The following is a 19,974-nucleotide window of genomic DNA, read 5'->3' as shown; positions in this document are numbered from 1 at the left end:
TAATTATTAATTATTTTTATTTTTTATTTTTTCCCCCAGGGTAACAGTAAAGGAGCACCAGGAGGAAACCCACACCAACATGGGGAAAACATGCAAACTCCACACTGAAAGAAACCAGACTCAAATAATTCATGTAATTGAATAGAATAATTATTTTGAATAATTATTTGAATAATATTTTGAATTTGGATGCAATTAAAATAATTACACTTCTAATGTACACTAGTGCTAAAAAAAATTATCCTGCCTTTGGAAGTGGAAAAAGAGAGAAATAATGTGAAATTGTTTTACTTCAACATAACGTACATCACATCATAATTTTGAACTCTTCTGCACCTTCAGCACCAGGACTGTTTTCAGGTCAGATGGAGGGTGTAACTCATCAACAAAATGCTTGCTCCAAATGCCTGGACTGGGTCTTTGCCCAACATTCCTGCCTTAACGCTCACTTCTTACAAGATTCCGTGAAATATCAATAGAGTATTTTCCCGTCTGAATAACTAGCACCAATAAACTTCATAAACAACAGCAGCAGCAGCAGCCCACTGGCCTGAAGGAATGTGAACTTGACCCAAACTTCACTGGACAGACTGTACAAAGCCAGATGCAGCATGTCATTAACTCACTGTGCTGCTCTTATGTGGCATATTGACCTGATATTCAGCTTCTTTTACTAGACAGTAATGGCACAGCTGCTGTCATTCACAGGTCACCTGACCACATAGCTGCTCTCAGAACAAGGCCATGATTTGAAGCCACTGCTTACAGGTTTTAAAACGCAGGGATTTATTTACACAGTTTACATTAATTGGTAGAAAAACCAAAGCCTGAGATTTAGATTTACCAAACAAGCCAAAACAACTAAAAGAGTGTAATGAGAATTCAAAATCCTTTACTTAAGACTTTTAAAGTGCATACTCCAAATTTGGCACGGTCCTTCAACCTGTTCTGACACAGTGTGCTAATCAGTGGGTTTTTTTTATTTATTTTTTCCTAGAACTGACTAATTCAAATTTCCCCATAATAGAAATCTTCTGAATGTGTGCTACATACTGCACAATTTATTTAAAATATGAAGGTGTTCAGAAAATAAATCAATCTATTTACAGTTCCAAAACTTGAGTTATCAATGAAAGTGGTTCTAAATGCAGTGCAACAACTCGATTAATCAATCATTTGTTTATTTTCACTATTGATTTATTCTAAATTTCAACCATTAATTTTTGAAGCCCTACTAGGAATGCACCTAAATTTTGGACACTAAAAAGAGAAATATGAACAGAAACTGCAACTTCAACAGATCCAATAACTGAAACTTTGACATGGAGTAGCTGATTAAAGCAGACTTAGTGTAAACGCATGGTGGTGACATCATCTCAGAAAAAGCATGTGTTTACTGTATGTACAATGTGTGACATAATTCAAACACATGAAAAATATACACCTCTTGTTTAGTGTCTGATTAATAAAGACAGGTAAAGATGTGCTTGTATTATCCAAAAAAAACTCTCAAACTGATTCTCCAAGGTTGTGTTTTTTCCTAAAAAAAAAAAGACCTCTGTTTAAAATATCAATATTACAATTATTAATTATTATTATTATTATTAATTAACAATGACACATGCATAACTACATGCATTTACTGTAAAGTAAACAACACAAAAAATATATTTTATAATGTATTTTTGTATTCACGTTTTATGTTTTTGAAAACTTTCACACCATTACACCATAAAAACAAAAAAATGTAAAACTTTTCTTGTAAATTTTCAATATAATGACTTTTAGGGCCAGATTTACTATCAGCTTGCGCCAGCGCAAACCCTCATTTGGCGTTAAAAAATTATTGTCAGGACTTACTAGACACGCAGTGTGAAATTAGCGCTGAAAAGGTGTGGACACAGCTATTTTTGCAACATCTTATTGAATATGCATTTGTTGGAGTCTCCCTTTTGATTGGTAAATTTATTGGAGAAGAGTGTTTAAATGTATCACGCAATGTGATTTACTAAGATTTGCGGCATCATTTAACGCCCTAAAAAAAGCATGTCTTAAAGCAGGTGGTAATTTGCGCTGCTCTTGGTAAATTGAGCTTGTCATTATAGAAATGAGATGTTGCATCTGTGTTCTTTAATGTGTACCTTTGTCAGTAAATCACCCGCGGAATATCTAACAATACGAATGTTACAAAAAAAAAAAAAAAAAAACTTTATAGTGGTTTAAATGTTGATGGAGATGCACAAAGATGCATTTTTACTTCATCACACATATATGTTGAAATGAAAATGTTTAGACCAGTTGTGCCCTGTTTATTTATTTTTATTTATTTATTTTTAATGATACTGAATCATTGATGCTCATCAATGGCAACTGTCATGGTTGCTAGGTGTCATCAGCAATCCTCTGTAGACTAGAGGATCTCATTTAACGTTTAGTTCAAACCTTGCACCCTTTGAAGATTGCATCTCCTGAATTGGGACACAGCTACAGAGTTAAGTCGACCAAAAATAGGCATTTCAGTACAGTGCTTCAGGTTGTTCTGATTTAGGCTTTAGGATTTTTTCCAATTGATTGGATTGATTTCCTGTTTTACTCTAATGAACAGTCAAACATCTATCTATCTATCGATCTAATCTAGATTTGTACTAGCAACCACCCAAACTAGACATAAAAGGCCTAAAAACACTTTAGCAGCCACATAGTCTTCGGCACCACAGCTTTCTCTCTCTTTAGAGTACCCAAGCATTCAAATTACATTCATTTAAATCATACATTTACTGTAATACTAAGTTATGACTGAGCTCAGAAATCCACAGCCATTGCTTTCACCGTCTGACCAGCTGAAATGTGCTGCTAGCAACATGCATCCCACCTCATCTGCCGTATTTGTGGAAATGCATGTGGATCAAAGCAGATTTAGATGAGATTGAATGAAAATGTGTTCTTTAATCAGTCACTAATGCTCCTCATGCTCATCCACCTAAATCAACTTCCTGAAGATTACAGGAAACAACTCGCATCAGTCAATTAGTCTTACCCTTTTACAGAAATGACCAGAACTCAATTTCAAAAATAATCATGTGGTCTGAAAACATGTATACTTTTTGAAGCAAAAACGTGTAGAGATTTGACAGATACACCGTCAAATGATGTTATAAAGTGTGACCAAGCGCCTAGATTCGGTAAGTGAGTAGATCACACAAATAAGAAACATCCTTAAAAAGTTATTACCTTTTGATCGACTATGGAGCAGACCAAATCCTTCACAGAACTGAGGGACAGATCGTGTGGCTCCAGGGTGACCATCTCCCTAGTAAGTCCGATCTGAAGGAGGAAGGACACTCCGTGGAAGGAGCTGGTGGGGCTCGGAACGCTGTGATTCCCATTAGAGAGACGGACGCAGAGTGGCACCGGAGGGCTGGGTGATGGAGAGGGGGTTGGGGGTGCAGTCTGATGCTGAGAGTGGACGAAGGGTTTAGGTAAGGTCAGAGGAGAGGTGCTACTACTGGCAGACATTAGTTTCCTCCGCAGATTGAAAGTAAACCGTGTAAAACTGACAAGCTTGGAAACCGTGGCTGATATCCAATGAGTGAGCAGGTTGTGTTTTTAATTAAACACAATATTCTTCTGTCCTAAGGCAGGTGATGAGAATCGCTGCAATCATGTGCAATCCGTGCCGTACGAGGTAGCACAATCGGACCAGAGAATAAGGTGCCTATTTTCCGCTACGTTTCCCTCTAAGAACATGCAATCCGGATAGCATGCTTCATGGCTGGCTGTGTGATTTCCAGCACATGTTGCACACGTTGGATTGATAAGACTGTCACTCCACGGCTGAGCAGTCAGGACGCCAGCGTGATGTTTGACAAAGTGGCTTCCATTGTCATCCAGCTCCTCATTCAACTCTCATTCCTGTTTGAAACAAAACAGATTCAAGTCTTTATTCCACAGTTCCCAGTGCTCATGAAGCCATTATCTACAATGAGTGTAACTTCAAACTCCTTGGCTTGAATTCTGAAAGAGTTTTGTACATTTTTGTCTTTTGCCATGAAGAAGAACTCCAGCTCACATCTGGAAGCACATCTGGAGACCCTCCCACTCTAGATCACATAACTGGCACAAGACCACAAATACCAGCAAAACAAGTTATACAATGTCTTTTGTTCAGGCTTTATCATCATGCATCATGAGCAGCCGAATCTCAAGACGAAATAAATCTAAAAAGGACACACTGAAAACCAGAGAAAAAGCGAGGAAACCTACCTTTAAGGCTGGAAAGGCGTTTCCCTAACAAGTGAAGAGATGAAAAAAGAAAAAAAAAAGCTTACTATCAGTAGAAAACGAGGACTTTAACGCCTCGAGGTTTCTTTTTGGAAGCTTCTGAGGCTCAGCTTAGCCAGTAAAGCATCGCTCGGTTGTAGAGTCCCTTACATGAGCTCGATTTGAAAACTTTCTATCCTCTTTTCATGTTGGATTCTACTACTTTACACGCGCCTCGGTATCTGCTCTCCGTTTCCGCGGGCAAATAATAAACGCCGCACAGACAGAGAAAGTAAACCCTGAAGGAAATGGCAGGTCTATCGAGCTGAAGAAGTGAAGTTGAGCTTCATAAGTGCAGAAATGTTTTTCTCTTTCTCTCACTGCCTGCCGCGCATGTCTCTCACGCGCAGTTTCCGTTATGTGAGCGCTGAGCGCGTGTCGCGCCCTCTACCGGCGTCATTCCACTGTGACGCAATTACGCGTTATAGCGTCTTGAATATTAGTTACATTGTAGCGATATTTCTTGGCGAACTGAGGTCGTCCACAAAGCTCAGATTGTTGATTATAGGATATATCATATATTTATATCTAGTATTATATAAATGGAATGGCTCAGTATTTCATTGAAATATAAATATGAAAAAGCTTCATACCTGTATTGTAATATTTCACATTTTTGCAATATGCATTAACTATTAATCGGTGAAGCTATGTTCAATAATGTTTGCTAATGACCTTTTATAGTTAAAATTAAGTACAGCCATTATAGCTGCAGTTTAGGCACACTTTAGATGTTTTGAATTTTTTTTTTTTTTAATTGTCCTAATCTACTTTACATAACAGATCTATTTCACATAACATATATCACAGAAGACAAAACGACCCTATTCAAGTAATTGCATAGGCCTACGTTTGACTCTCACTCTGTTGTTATCTGGATGAACACGAATGTTATGTTTTGTGATAGTTGTTCAGGAGTCTATTAACTGAACATTTTTTGTTTTGTTTTGTTTTCTAGCATCCTCTGCAAATCTTTGCACACACCACAACACACATCATTACGAATCATTTTAAACTTTTGAGCAAGGTTATCTTTTCAAATTCATATTATTTTGTCTTGTGGATGATTTGTAAACATTTGTGATGTGAAATGGCTTATTCAGGGTTGATCTAAAAAAATAAAAAAAACTTTTATGATCTCTTGATATTATATATACACATTTTGCATTTAAAAAAAACAAGTTATTAATACAGCCATACTGTGCTGTACAACATTTATCAAGGCATAAGTATAACTTTACTGTATATTAGAATTTTAGTATAAAATTGAAGGTACAGAGTAAGAATAACTATTATAGAATTGGTATAAAGTAATCAGTTTGATTATATTACACACATTAAGATATACTTTGAACAACAAAAAGGCAGGGAGTGATGAGGTAAATATTCACACCAATAATAAAATAAATGAAATAAAAGTACATTGATTGTGTAAAATCATTTCAACTTTATTGCTTTCATTCATGACATTAATACAGATGATTAATGACAGTCAATATTGAGGAAAAGAGGGGTCTATCTTGTTAGCCCAGGCCATCAATCCTCCAGTGACATCCTTCACAGTGATCAGCTCAATTTCTTGTCCAGACATTTTCTCCAGCAGCTGAACAGCCTTCTGGGAGTCATTGCCAAGTTTGCAAACCACAAACACTACAAGACAATGAAGGTAAACATACAGACAAAGTAAGGTTATTCGCTCCAATCATACTGCATACAAAGAAGATTCATTTCCGAAACAAAACACACTTACACATATAAAGGATTGAAATAATTAAGACTTTTTAATATTTCTAAAGGAAATCTCCTATTCTTGTGTTGTTGTTTTGTTTTTCATATTTAGCTTTTATTTGATTATTTGAATGAAAATGCAGAAAAAAAAAAACAAACAGTAATATTATTACAGTTTAAAAGACCAGGGGGGTATTCCAGAAAGCACGGTTAACTTACCGTCAGATAAACCCTGAACTTTCGGTTGATTAACCCCAAACCTTGCTTACTCGAGGTATGTGGTTCCAAAAACACGTCCGGGAGTAAGTTCATTCAACTCGGAGTATGTTCCTGATTAAGACTCAAGACATTCTCAACAGAGCGACGAATCTACGAGTCACTATGGAAACGGACTCTAAGAATAAGCGCGCCATACTGCTTCTTTCTTCTTCTTTTGTTCAAAGGTCATGTAGGCCTAATGCTTAGTGCATATCGCCACCTAATTGATGGTTTTGCAATCATTTTTATTTTTTTTCCGTTTAATCTTTAATCTTTGAGAATAAGAATTATATTGTTTGTTTGATGCTAATTATATATTAAGTCATATCAGATATGTATTTTTATTATAGAAATACATTATAGAAAATGCCGATCCATGTGTGAGATGATAATATAAAATGTAATAAATTATATTATTATATTAGCCTATATATATATATATATATATATATATATTATATATATAGGCTAATATAATAAATTAAACATTACATTTTCATAATAGTGTTTTATAATTTATACAGATAACTGTTATATATGCCAATAAAATATAATAACCATATTAGAGCAATATATAGGCTAACCTTATTTATTACTTATTTTAGCGCTTTATCATTAAAATAACATACAACTATATATATATATATATATATATATATATATATATACAGTATATATAGTAGGCTATATACATAACTGTATTGTAATAATATATAATATTGTGCGCTATCTGTCATGCCCACTGAAGGCTCGTCAGTATATCATACGTGCTCTAATAGCGCTGAAGTGAACTGGAACATAATCTGCTCAGGAGCAGGTTATCTTCAGAGAGCAAGTTGCTATGGTTACTTACATACCCTGAAAGTAACCTCCAATTTTGGAACCGAAAGCTGAGGTTATCCGCTGCTTATCCTCAAACATATCCGGGTATGTCACAAAACCTGTTTTCTGGAATACACCCCAGGGGTGTATTCCAGAAAGCAGGTTATGTGACATACCCGTATGTTTAAGGGTAAGAAAGTTGATAAACTATGTATATGTATATGCTATATGTATGTGTGTGTGTGTGTATATATATATATATATATATATATATATATATATATATATATATATATATATATATATATATGTTAATTATAAATCACTAATATAAGTAAAATATATGGTTATATGTTATTCTTTTATGGTTACTGTATTTATTTTATTGGCATATATAATAATTATCTGTAAAATTATAAAACACTACTATGACAATGTAATGTTTAATTTTTTTATATTTATTTATTTCATTTTGTTATCATCTCACATCATGGATTGGCATTTTCTATAATGTATTTCCATAATAAAATACAAATCTGATATGACTTACTATATAATTAGCATCAAACAAACAATATAATTCTTAGTCTCAATTAAAGATTAAACGGAGAAAAAAAAAAGGAAAATGATTGCACAACCACCAGTTAGGTGGCGATATAAACCAAGTATGCAAATGGCCTTTGAACAGAAGAAGAAGAAAGTAGTATGGGGCTTTTTCTTAGCGTCCGTTTCCATAGTGAGAATGTCTTGCATGTTAATCAGAAACATACTCTGTGTTGAATGAACTTACTCCCGGATGCGTTTTTGGAACCAACATACCTCAAGTAAGCAAGGTTTGGGTTAATCAACCGAGAGTTCAGGGTTTAGCAGTAAACCCTGGTAAATTAACCTTGCTTTCTGGAATACACCCCTTATGTATCTGAATATATTTAAAAATTGTATTTATTCCTGTGATGCAAAGCTGAATTTTCAGCAACCATGAAAACATTTAATATTTGTGTGGACAATCTGACACACTACCATTCAAAAGTTTTGGGTAAGATTTAAGGAAATAATAATAACAATAACACTTTCTAATTAATTTCTATTACAAATTAATGCTCAAAGAATGTATCACGGTTTACAAAAAAGTTAAATGGGCCAAAAATGTTTATTTTATTTTTTATTTTTTCAACATTGAACCAGCATATTAGAATAATTTCTGAAGACTGTGATGATGAAAATTCAGCTTTGATCACAGGAATAAATTACATTTGAACATATTCACAAAGAAAACATTTATTTCATAATATTACCTGTCAAGTAAAATCATATTAAATCATATGGACATATTCAATTAGCTTAAATAGACTAAAACACTATAAAATCTAAAAAATACAAGACTCAAAAAGACGATTATTCCAGCTGTTTCTGATGACTAAACCATTTCTGTGTTGGAAAATAATTGCTTAGCAACTCCATCATCACCACCTCATCGGCCATCCAAGAAAAGCGAGGTAGCTGGCAACACTGTGCTCCGAATGCTTAATTAGCTTGAGAAAACTCAGATTACGCCTCCTCTGTGCTCAGAATACTCAACACGTCTAATGAGGGCTGGCTGTGGGCATCTGGCATACATACAAGCGCTTACAGTGTATAAAGATAGGATCACTTATCACTTATGATCACAGCTCGGCACAGTCAGTTTTCAGGCCTGCTCAGTGGATTTAGTACATGCACTTATTTGTCAGCATCATGTGTGAGCAAAAAGAACTCAGATGCAGGAGCTTGGAGTGTTAAACACTGATCACAAAAAATGGCATGCAACAAAAATGATGCTAGTTCTTACCTGGGACTTGAGATTTGATGTTCATCTGCTGTTTAAGGTCACTAACTGTATCTTTTAAAAGTGTGAGGTGCTCAGCCTTCTTGTTTTCTAAACTAGAAAGTGGAATGTCTGTCATGCAATGTAAGAAAATTAACAGAAGGAATTAACTTGATTTTTACATTTTCTTAAGACAGGGTTGCCGGAACTGCTTTCAGGCAGTTTCTCTCACACTCTCACACCACCCAACTAAATGTCATACCAAATAATAAGACAATATGAAATTAACCACTAAATCTGTTAATTTTCTCACCAGCACAGGACTTAATTAGAGCAGTTTGAAGCAGAAAAATTCTGCACAAATCAAAATTTCTCCCCACACTTCATAAGGTAAGGTTTTTTTTCCTACTTATTTACTAAGAGGGTGGGCAGGTTAAATTAAACAATAGTAATCAAAAAGCATGCTCATTAACATAATTGTATATCATAAAACATGTGCAATTTAACAACAAGTAATTAATTTTATATTTATTTTATTTATATTTAAAATTAAATTACATTTCAGGGTCATATGAAATCTATTTGATTTTTATTCCGTTTTAATCGTTTAAATTAATTAATAATAAATAAATAAAAATTAATAATAAAAAAAAAAGTTCATAAAGCTTTCCATAATTCATGGGGAGGGGGGGACAATAATAGAGAATAATTTTTTTTTTTGGGGGGGGGTTTGTTTGTTTTAGAAATGATGTGTTGTTTGTTTTCTGGATTTCTGATTTAATACAAATGTATTACGGTTTAATATTTTTTAAATGTAACAAATTTATTCATTTATTTAAAATGTATTAGCATATGCAGAAACTGACATGAACTTCTATTTATAAATAATAAAATTAGCATTGTTCATTGTTAGTTCACGATACCTAATGCATCACTTAATGCTAACAAGTCTTTTTGTAAAATTATTAATTTAATTAATTAATTAGGCTAATGTTTTGTGCTTTGAGGGTAATGACTGAGAAGTAGTTTGACCAATAGCATAGAGGCATTGTACATAATCGACCAATCGTGGTGTGGGATCTACAGAGAACAGCAAAGCAATACAACATAACGTGTGAGGACTGTAGAGAGCATATCAATATCACAGCAAAGCCAAATCCTACACATTTTAGAAAATTTACAGATGCTTTTTTAAGGTCCAAAAAAAGAGGACGTATGGTCACCAGGTCACTACAATGGGTGATAATTTCACTGTCAATTAGTTAAGTTCGTGGGCTGTAGCACAGAGCCTGTGGAGGAAAGCACATTTGTATAGCAACAGAGAAACGAATGCAATAATTTAGACTAAAAAACAGACAATATTGACAAAAGTGTGTCTAAAATTTTTGTTTCTTTAACTATTCTATATATCATCAATATCGCATTTACAATCGTGCAGATATTTGGGAAATACAGCACTACTCCTCGTGTTCTAGTGCTAAACTATATCATATGATATAAATATAAGACAGAAACCCCATTTTTGCGCTTGTATCTTGAATAACACAGTCAGTCGTCCTGCATTCAGACCATGCATTAAATGCGTTAATGATTTTAACACATTATCCGTTCATACTTAAACCAAATTAACGTGTTAAATCAACAGCCCTAATTATGAACATAAAATTTCATAGTGCACTGCTGATTCGCAAGTAGAGTTCATCTTATGTATATTGTAATATCTCAAATATCTAATACTAAACTGTTAAAGGGAGATCATAGGAAAGGATACTGATTGAGATTGGCAGATGGCAAATGTCCACCTCTACTTTGGGTCGAACGTCAAGGAGGAGATGAGGGGTTGAGCTGTCTAAAATGGCTTTATACTCCTGCAATGTAAGACAAATGTAACATTTGAGGAAGGAAACTACACAGAAGTGCAAGGTGACAGATCAGATCTGCTTTATATAATGAGCAGCTGCACATTTCCACAATGCTCAGTAATTAACTGGCTAACATAGAGCAGTTCTGCTAAAGATATAACCTAAACTACCAAATGGAAATTTAAACAGTCCACATTACATTCCCCTGCCTGCCCAGAATTATGACAAATTACTGTAGCACCTGCACAGAGACTCTCTGTTCTTTGGTTAGAAGATTCAGTCTTCGACACTGGAAATGAAATGAAGCAGAAACAAGAGAGAATAAATCAGCACTGTTCATTACACAACGTTTAAACCAAAACCGCAACACATAAATGCTGATGTAGCCCTTTTTGAAGGACTTGTGTAATTAGGTGCTCATCTTAGACTGTGCTTCAAACTCTTTTTTGGTTTTTGAGTTGATTTTCGACTTAAATGGTGTTTGCCGTGGCTGCAATGCGAACGCAAGGAGTTTTCTTTTTTTTTTGTAAGTTTAAGAATACTTACACCACCATTCAAAATTTTGGGATCAGTAAGATTTTTTAAAATGTTTTTGAAAGCAGTCACACCAAGGCTGCACTGATTTGATCAAAAATAATCCAAATCAATAATATTGTGAAATATTGTGAATTTAAAATACCTAAAAACTATTTTTTATAATTGTATTTTATATTATTTATACTAAAATGTATGTAATTTAAGCATTTACTTTAAAAAAAAAAAAAAAAAAAAAACACTTTATAAAATTAACAATTTAATCAAATTAAATTTATAATACTCACACGCTACCATTCAAAGCAGTTTGGGATCAGTACAATTTCAGAATAAGATTCACCAAGAATGTTTACCAAGGCTATATTTACTTGATCAAAAATACATTGTGAAATATTTTTTTAGTGTTATTTAACAATAACACGAGTTTCTTATCTCAACTAGAACATGGAAATCATTTTTATTGTATATTCTGATTACACTGCAAAAAAAGTGACATTCTTCCTCAGTATTTTTGTCTTGTAAAAACATAAACACACATAAAAATGGCTTGTTTTTTTTTAAATATTAAAATTAAGTGAATTTTTTTATTTAAAAATTATGTTGGCCAATGTGCTCAGAAAAATTAAAGTTTTCAAACCACTGACAGATATTTGTTCTTGCTTTAAGCATAAACCTGCTTAATTTTGTTCAAAAACAAGAATTCCTTTTTTCCATTTTGCATCTCAAGCAAATGTATCTTGATTTAATGATTCCTAGATATTTGTACTGGAAGACATGACAAAAAATACTGACAGATTTGTATTTTTTTTTGCAGTGCATGCAACATTTAATCTAACTATAAATTTAAGACTTTCAGATCCAATGTAATACTTTTAAGTCCTGTTTATTGCATTTATTTGAAATAGAAAGCTTTCGTAGCATTAGATTATTTTTTTTGTCATTTTGATCTATTTAATGCATCCTTGGTTAATAAAAGTATCAATAATTATTATTATTTTTTTTTTTAACAACTCATACCAAACCTTTGATCAGAAGGCGTAGAGGTTCCAGTACAGTATGATCAATTGTAATGGCAACGCATGCTATAACAAGCACCACTAAAACTCATAGCTGGAAATTTCAAAATAGTTCTAAAAAACTCAAAGTGTGGTGCATGTGCCATTAATTGAATAAATGCCTGTTTTTCAAAACTTAAGAATAGCATGTAGTCACAATAAAAGTAACGATCTCTACTCAACACACACTCTTCATAATAACTGGACATTTGACCACAGCTGATTATTTTGCATCATTGACACACACAGGCATGAATATAGGAAGGAAAGTGGGAGTTTTCCTCATCCTCAGACCTTATCCGTCGCAGCGGAGCCACAGAACTGCTCATAGTCCTGGAGCTCAGTCACCGTGGGCGTCTCTCCACACACTGCACACTCAGCCTGCTTGGGCCGCAGCCGTATGGAGCGGAAACGCCCCTCCTGACCATCAAACATCAACAGCTGCTTCTCAAATGAGGCTGAACTGACCAGTTAAGGAGTTATTGCATTATGTTATGCCTACAGTAATAGATGTGTTTAAATAAAAGCCATAATTGTTTCAGTGTAGGGTGTCATTAAGAGCAGAAAGGATACATCCTTGACCGGACGCAATTTTCAGAACTTCCAATGCTTGAAGGCAACCCATTATTCCAGGCACTGCACAATATCAAAACAAGGCACACTTAAGAACCCTGCAACATTAACTTAGAATTACTGAATCATTACAGAAGAAGAATTCGTAGTCACTTTTTTAAAGTCAGAAATAACTTAATAACAGTTCTTCAAGGTAAGATCTGCAGCAAAAATGGAAATATCAGCGCTTTCAACATAGGAACAGTATTGAAACTGTAGTTATGCAAAGGTTTCAGGCTTCAGTTTTGTGTAAATGAAACGCCTTTGGCAAGACACTCAGCATAAGCCATACAAAATGTAGTGTAGAATTAAATGCAAGAAAGAAGAACAAGTGCTATTCAGTAAACAAATATTACAATGACATCTTCCACTTCTGTTGTCTAGCAAACATTCTAACAATGCACGTCAATTTCAAACTTCATTCCTAAATTTCCTTAAATTAACAAAGGTTGAATGGATTCTGTTTGAACCTATTAAGTACAATTGTGGAGACGAAAATGAAGAGGAAGAAGCAGCCAGCTTCAAGTGTAATGGCTTCAGACAGAGGAGGACTGACCCACTCCCAGAACTCCTCCATCAGAGCAGTTAGTGATGGTCTCAGGAGGAGGTGGTGTGGGGTACAAACACCTGTAACACGGCCCTCCTCTATAGTTGTACACTGTGAGCTACATGCCAAAGAGAGAGAGAGAGAGAGAGAGAGAGAGAGAGATTAAATAAGCAAAATTTCCCCCTTCACTGAAAAGTCATATTGATTTCCAGCAAACTGTAGAGATTCTTAAAAGTTTAGGGTCAGTAAGGCTTTTTTTTCTCATGTTAGAAACAACGTGGCTAAGCAAGCATGGCAGAATATGGTCGTAATCTGACAAAGTTTCAGTGCAATAGGCAGTAGCTTTGACAAGTTACCGCATGAAATACCAGTGATGCCAGTGATACCAACGATATCAAATTTGACAATTAGTTGTACAGAAATGGTTTGAGATATTAAGGCAATTAAGGCAAATCTTACCAGCTTCAGAATAATAAGAAATTGTTTAACATATGATCATGCTTTTCTGTTTTTAAACTCGATTATATTGTCACATATGGTATATGGATTAGCTATTTGGTCTCAGACAAATCAATCTATAATTAATCAGATCGAATGTCTTTACAATAGAGCTTTGAAAATTTTAGATAGAAAGCAAATAAGATACCACCATTGTCAGATCTTAAGTAAATATAAGATTTGGAGTTTTGCTCACTTTGTCTTTTTTCACTATGTAAAGTTTGTGTTTAAATGGTCTTGCCCTATGCCCTTATGTAAATTTTTGAGAGATTGCAGGGGAGCAGCAGATCCACTAGAGCAGCTTCTAATGGAAATTGTAAAGGTTTATTTTGTAAAACATCTTTTGCTCAGACTGTTCTCTCAGTTAACGGTGTAAAATTTGGGAATTCACTGCCTGATTATTTAAAATCTGCTGCAAATTATAATCATTTAAAAAAAGCTACAAATTCTTGGTTGATTCAGCAACAAACTAGTAGTCATATTTATAAAAGTCTTTTATAAAAGACAAGTGTTGCAAATTAGCTTCAGCTGCAAGCACTATGATACATGCATGGGATCAGTACCACCGCTCCCTATAAACAGAGTATATGTGCACCCAGGGGGGCACCATCCCAGTTGCTCCAAAAAAAAAAAAAAAAACGCGCCATTAACGCATCCGCGCCCGCTCGCACCTCATGTTTGCGGCTGCATGCAAATGATCATAATTGATGGACAACTATGCCGTGAAAAGACATCAGCAATCCGGCGCCAAGAAAAGAAAGAGAAAAAACAAAAGAGAAGATGATGAAAACGAAGCCCGTGCGTCACTTTCAGGTAACGTTAGGCTACATTCATAATCCAGTGAAACTTGTTTGGGTGTTGAGGTTAATAACGTGAGTCGGTAATAATTTCACCACCACCACCACATCTAATACTCTCTCCGAGTTTCCATGTTCACTTACGAAAGTTAGCCATGGTTTTAACACTAATATAAAAAAAAAAAAAAGCATGGTTCTCGTAGCCATGGTAACCGCAAATTAACCATGGTTTTGTTACTTCAAATAATAATATACAAAAAAGTATTAAGATAATATTTTTTTGTGGTTATAAAAACAGACCTAAGCCAACAACAGCCTTTAAAACGACTTAAAATGCATTATATAAAAACAATGAGGCAACCCTGCTGAAAAAAACAATAGAACATCACAGAAAATCCTAATAGCATCAAAATGAATCACAAATACTATTACAAACATTACAAACCATCAACTTCTAACCATTAAAACCATTAAAAAATGTTTTTTTTTTTCTGTAGTGTGTTTTGGGACATATCCATTAGGATTTATTGGTTTTAACAAGCCACCAATAGAAGGTGACCAATTACCAGTAGAGACCCACGGGGTCCATTACAGTTTCCAGTAAAACCAATACAAGTCCCATTATAACCAGTAAAACCATTACAAATTTTGTGATGGCGTCTATTGTTTTTTTCAACCGGGAGCTAAAGGCCTGGTCATTGCTGCTGTTACACTTACAGGACGATCATATCCTTGTTTAACAGGCTATTGACCAAATATTTAGTTCAAATAACCACTTAATCGTGAATTTTTGGCCACCTTTTTGCTATAGATGACACAGCCTCTATAATTTCCTCAACAAAAAACATGTGGACATCATAACCCTTACAAAAATTAACCACGGTTTTCGTAGTAAAATTTTGCGTGATTTCTGAATGCTTGAGACCATAAAATCAATCAGACAACTGTATTTCTGACATAAGTATCTGTCTAGAGCTACAATTGTAATTTGTAAATAATACAATTGAATTACTATTTATTTATTTATTTACTTTTATATTTTAGTTTTTTTTTACTTCCATAATATTTGAGGGAGGGGGGCACAATACATTCCTGCTTAAGGCACCCATTTGGCCAGCAGCGGCCCTGCATGGGATGACTGTCGTTTCCGTTTTATCTATGTTTACTGTATCTGTCCCTAAACAAATAAATTATTAAATAAATAAAAATTATTTAAAAAAAAAACAGTAGGACCCAAGGAATTGAGAAAGGTTAGATTCATAGTCATAGGATAAAATTCATGAAAGCAATTTGTGATTTTGTTATATCTTGTCACCACTAGGTGGCGGCAGTCCAAAACTTCATAGGTTGCTTCAGAGCATGGTGCTGAGAACACGAATCAAGTTTGTACAGCATTTTACATCAATATTCAAAATCTAAGGAGACCAATGACTTTTGGCCAAACCAATCAGCGGCTATAAGGAAAGAATGTCAATTTTTTATATATTTTGTAACAGTAGGAGGCACTGTGGCAAAATTCTGCACATACCTTCAAGTCATGATAGTAATGACGGATAATAAGTATCATTACAATATGCCAAAACATTGCGGAATTACAGTGTTACACCTGATGACCAATTTGGCGTGTTCTTTGTTGTATTCTTTGATGCACTATAAGAAAATAGTTATATCGAGTTATAAATTCGAAATGATGGGAATTTGTTCCTGACAGAAAATTACATCATAGGGTACAATCAAAATAGACAAGTTATTTTAAATTCTAATACTACTTTACAATATTAGTGATTTTACTGTATTTTAATTAAATAAATGCAGCCTTTGTAAGCATAAGAGACTTTGTAAGCATCTTACAGACCCCAAACTTTTGACAATTAGAGTATTTATGTAAATGTCCCAAAGTATTTAAACACTTGAGCCTCACTTAAAGTGAATTTAATCAATTATATAATCAAATAACCTGTTCGAGAAAAAAAAAAAACTTTTAGATCACGTGAGGTTAATCTGTAAAAACATCTGAAAACTTGAACTGACTTTCCTCTGCAGAACACACATACCAATATTTTGAAGGATGTTATGTTTCACAGAAAAAAAAAGGTTTCTAACACCCTGAGGGTGAGTAAATGATGACAGAAATTTAATTATTAGCTGAACTATCCTTTAAAAGTATGTCTAAGACTATCCAAATATTTGGAACCACTGTAAATTAAAACTTCAAATATCAACGTAGAGCACACTGGCTTTGATTCAAAAACCTCACCTGTCCTTCCATGCGTAAAGCACTCGCTGACACTAAAGGCTTGCCGGTCAGAACACAGGCATCATTCACAAGGTAGCGTGTAGGAACGTTGTCTGAACAGTCTGCCACAATGTCATACATGAGGATGCAAAGTCAAGGTGACAAATAGGTTTTGCACTGTAGAGGACTTTAGAAAGTTCAAGATTAACCTATGAGTATCAATTAGTGAGAGTGGATACTGTTGAATGAGTTGTATGGCGTTCTCTCTGGAGAGCTGGAGGTGATACGGGACACAATGAACTGAGGAGTTCAACCTGGAAGAGATCACAATCAGTCAACTCTCATTTGTTTACCTCTCCTTTACTGGGATTTTGTGAGTGAGTAGGATGGTACCTGCTGATGGCCTGGGCGGCAGACAGGGCTTTAGGCTGACCTTGAGTCAGTTCTGTATGAAGCACCTGTCTGTGCAGGTTACTCAGCTCCACCACATCATAATCCAACAGACCCAGTCGTCCTGAAAACACACACTACTTTAATATTTACACAGTTACAGCTGTGGCATGTATCTGCATAAGGCCCAGAGACTGGAATGAGATATTAGTTTTCACAGCACCCATTATGAATAGCAGATTCAGCCTCTTCTACTTTAGCATTTAGACTGGTAACTATGGTTTTGAATGTATTTCTTTTAAGTTAATATGTAAATTAAAATTAAAATTAAAATTAAAAATCAATAAATTATTACAACTCTTTTTTCAGGAATCCTTGATGAATAGAAAGTTAAAAGAACAGCATTTAGTTGAAATAGAAAAGTATTTCCTGTCCCTTCAACGATTTAATCAACACCTGCCAGCCAATCAGAATCCAGTATTCAGACAGACCATGGCATAAATATAAATTATATATATATATATATATATATATATTTCAAACGATTAATCATTTTTCTTTACATAATATATGTATATGTACTTAGTTTATTTATCATGTATATATAAATACACACACATACAGTATATATTTTCAAAATATTTACAAGTATATACACTTATATTATTATATTTTATATTATATAAAATATATTTAAAACATAAACAACATATTTTTCTTAACATGCATGTGTTTGTATTTATATATACATAATGCATATACACAGTACACACTCGTCGTTTGACAGCACTAATATATATACTTCCACTTACAGATAAACTCATATTGAACAGCATTTTGTACATATTAAACAGACACGGTCACTTTACCTATTCCAGCTGCAGCGAGATACTGTACAACAGGACAACCTAAACCGCCACATCCCACAACCAGGACTGATATATTACTTATGGCAACCTGACCTGTGGAGAAAAGAAATTTGTTTTTACAATGCATTCAGAAAAGAAAAAAGAACCATAACTACTGTTAAAGCCAAATATTTTTTCTTTAACCTTTAACACCCAGTTCTGGTAGGAGAAGCTGTCTGCTGTATCTCATGATGTCATCATTGTTCAGCGTTGTGTTTGATTTCAGCGGTAAAAGATTGATAACTTTCTCCTGTAAGTCTGTTAATACTGAGTTTTCCTGGGGGAGAAAAAAAAGGCACTTTTTCAGTTTTTAGACAAGAAATGCTCTGTTCTGGCAAGGGATCCTATATACAGTATTTAACCATAATCATCCACTGTATGTCATTCCATGGCACAGATACCCTTCCATTATGAAAAGATGATTCTATCAGACAAATAAGGTAGGTTGCCATTCTATTAATATTTGTTTTAAAATGTAATATATTCCAGTATATGGTATGGATTCTGAAAGGTAACTGTAACAGAGCTGGAGTTGACAATCCTTACTTTTAAGGTCAAGAAACTAGTGTAGGATTTATTTCAGATATTTCTACAAACATGTACTTTTTTTATTATAAATCATTGACCACATTTTAAATCATTATAACAGGTTTGACATTTTAAAATCATTCCCTGTCTTTTAAAAATATATACTAATCAGCCCAAGCCTAAAAAAGCGAGCTAGAAAGACATTTATTTATTTGTTTGTTTGTTTGATTATTCATTCATCCATTCTTTAGATTAGTTTTTTATAAACTAGCGTTAAATGCATTTGCTAAAAAATTTAAAGTTAGAAACTCAGAGCTGGGGACAGACCAAAAACAACATTCTCATGAAGAAAGTTACTCTTTTGTTTGTTGACTTTAGAAAATAAAGGTTTTCATACTATTTCCCCTCATCATACAATGACACACGATAGCTGGCATCAAATACTCGTTGCTAAACTTATGAAATACCATAATGCTAAAGAAACACACAAAGGTACACGGATAATTTGCACAGACCTTTTCCAACTGAACAAGTTTCTTCTTCAAAGCTACAATCTCTCTCTCTTTTTCCAACAGCTGTGTTTTCAAACTTAAAACCGTATCATCCATCACCAAAAATCACCTCGATGCCAAATTATTAACAAGCAGTTATTGTGACTGGCAATTGTGATTATAACGTCTAAAAGAATACCACAAACAGGACTAGAAATCTCACTGCAGAAGACTTCCGGGTTTGCACGCGTGTGCGACCACGTGTAGCGCACATACCACGTGATTACAACAGCAGTACGCTACGCAGAGATATAGAAATAGATAACACACTCGCTCAATATCATTACATTTATTTTGAAAAGACTGTTGAATATTAAAACATGCAACATTCTGAAACATTAAGAATCTCGAATCTCGTGTTAACCAACAACACCAGACTCCTTAACATACTAACATTCTTTAAAAAAAAAAAAAAAAAAATGCAGTTAATAACTATAAAGATAAAATAATATGTTAAAATAATAAAACGTTAAATAGTACTGCAACTTAAAATAAACAGATTCGAGTTTCATTTTTGCCTTTAC

At 34.1% G+C, this 19,974-nt stretch overlaps 2 protein-coding genes across 4 annotated transcripts in view; both read right to left on the bottom strand.

Moving 5' to 3' along the window:
• prkd3 (protein kinase D3) overlaps nucleotides 1–4,671 on the bottom strand; it is a 101,138-nt gene extending 96,467 nt beyond the window's left edge. For 2 of the 3 annotated variants that reach the window (XM_058748521.1, XM_058748523.1), the window contains exons 1-3: nucleotides 4,264–4,671; nucleotides 4,032–4,113; nucleotides 3,232–3,912 (exon numbers count right to left, since the gene is read on the bottom strand). In XM_058748521.1, coding sequence (XP_058604504.1) covers nucleotides 3,232–3,516 — 285 coding nt within the window. In that variant the 5' untranslated portion in view covers nucleotides 3,517–3,912; nucleotides 4,032–4,113; nucleotides 4,264–4,671. The remainder of the gene's footprint in view (nucleotides 1–3,231; nucleotides 3,913–4,031; nucleotides 4,114–4,263) is intronic. The other variant, XM_058748522.1, reaches the window with a different exon arrangement.
• A 1,076-nt stretch (nucleotides 4,672–5,747) lies between these two features.
• mocs3 (molybdenum cofactor synthesis 3) lies at nucleotides 5,748–19,868 on the bottom strand. The gene is made up of 13 exons (XM_058749759.1): nucleotides 19,415–19,868; nucleotides 18,516–18,648; nucleotides 18,333–18,425; nucleotides 17,467–17,587; nucleotides 17,313–17,387; nucleotides 17,095–17,212; nucleotides 13,552–13,660; nucleotides 12,957–13,019; nucleotides 12,678–12,841; nucleotides 11,036–11,083; nucleotides 10,704–10,800; nucleotides 8,957–9,064; nucleotides 5,748–5,970 (listed from the first exon to the last, which is right to left on the bottom strand). The coding sequence occupies exons 1-13, from the start codon at nucleotides 19,505–19,507 to the stop codon at nucleotides 5,813–5,815; spliced, it is 1,380 nt and encodes a 459-aa protein (XP_058605742.1). The 5' UTR covers nucleotides 19,508–19,868; the 3' UTR covers nucleotides 5,748–5,812.
• Nucleotides 19,869–19,974: the final 106 nt, after the last annotated feature.

Source organism: Onychostoma macrolepis, chromosome 17 (assembly GCF_012432095.1).
Source record: "Onychostoma macrolepis isolate SWU-2019 chromosome 17, ASM1243209v1, whole genome shotgun sequence".
Classification (NCBI taxonomy): Eukaryota; Metazoa; Chordata; class Actinopteri; order Cypriniformes; family Cyprinidae; genus Onychostoma; species Onychostoma macrolepis.
This window is presented reverse-complemented; position numbering and strand designations above follow the sequence as displayed.

What these genes read in the sequence shown, in the direction of transcription:
- mocs3 (XM_058749759.1), bottom strand. Translation starts at nt 19,507, where the DNA reads ATGGATGATACGGTTTTAAGTTTGAAAACACAGCTGTTGGAAAAAGAG. An exon ending in GCCGCCCAGGCCATCAGCAG is followed by an intron (nt 17,388 to 17,466) that starts GTACCATCCTAC and finishes GATCTCTTCCAG; the next exon opens with GTTGAACTCCTCAGTTCATT. An exon ending in CTTTACGCATGGAAGGACAG is followed by an intron (nt 13,661 to 17,094) that starts GTGAGGTTTTTG and finishes TTTGGCATGTAG; the next exon opens with CTCACAGTGTACAACTATAG.